At 64.0% G+C, this 811-nt stretch overlaps 1 protein-coding gene across 1 annotated transcript in view; it reads right to left on the bottom strand.

Moving 5' to 3' along the window:
* The window catches only part of Lhx4 (LIM homeobox 4), a 43,718-nt gene extending 43,132 nt beyond the window's left edge, over positions 1 to 586 (bottom strand). The window contains exon 1 of the mRNA XM_010630275.2: positions 511 to 586. Coding sequence (XP_010628577.1) covers positions 511 to 586 — 76 coding nt within the window. The remainder of the gene's footprint in view (positions 1 to 510) is intronic.
* Positions 587 to 811: the final 225 nt, after the last annotated feature.

Genomic DNA, 811 nt, shown 5'->3' with positions numbered 1-811 from the left:
ACGCACCGGACTCGCTGGCCGGGCTGTGAGGCGGCAGCGGCGGCGATCGAGTTTGCAGCCAGGGCTTCTGAGTCGCCAGACCCAGGGGGCAGAGTGGGATGTACTCTCTAACTTCCCGCCAGCTGAGGTGAAGTTGCATTAGCGGTCCAACAAGCTTTGATCGCCCCGGGAGGAAACTGATTAGGGGTGGCCACCCTTGCCCCCAGGCCCATCCGTCCCCAAACAGCACTCTACCCTACGTTCCACAATACCCTTGGGCTGGAAACTGGATTCCCGTACCCTTGGCCCGCCGCGAGCACGTCCCAGGAGGCTTTCACATTCGCCCCAGCCAACAGCCAGGCCCTTCACAGGCACTCTGGCCGGTGCCCCTGCCCTGTGACCGCCTCTGCGCCCCGGCCACCGGCCCCTCCCGGCCAGGGCCACGAGCAGCGTTCGGCCCGCCCAGCACCGGCTGAGGCTGTGAGCAGTCCTGCTACCGAATTAGATCGGCGAGAAAGGGGGTTGTCTTACGTTGCATCGGCACACCGAGCATCTCCGGTAGCCCCGTGACAGCCCCCTCCGCGGGGACAGCCGCGCTCTGCATCATCTGGGAGCGAGAGCCAGCGAGTCGCAGTCTACGGAGATCTCTCGCGCTCTCCCTCTAGCCGGATTCAGAAATTTGAAAATAATAATAAAAAACCCAAGCAGGCCGCCTAAGTCACAGTGGAAGCCGGGCCCTCCGCCTCTTCGCGAGGGCTCCACAGGCTGGCCAGCCCCCTCCCCCCGCCAGCCCTCAGTCTGTTTCAAATCCCTTTGATCTCGCTCTCCGGGG

This window comes from Fukomys damarensis, unplaced genomic scaffold (genome assembly GCF_012274545.1).
Source record: "Fukomys damarensis isolate Sample0158 unplaced genomic scaffold, DMR_v1.0_HiC HiC_scaffold_11, whole genome shotgun sequence".
Classification (NCBI taxonomy): Eukaryota; Metazoa; Chordata; class Mammalia; order Rodentia; family Bathyergidae; genus Fukomys; species Fukomys damarensis.
This window is presented reverse-complemented; position numbering and strand designations above follow the sequence as displayed.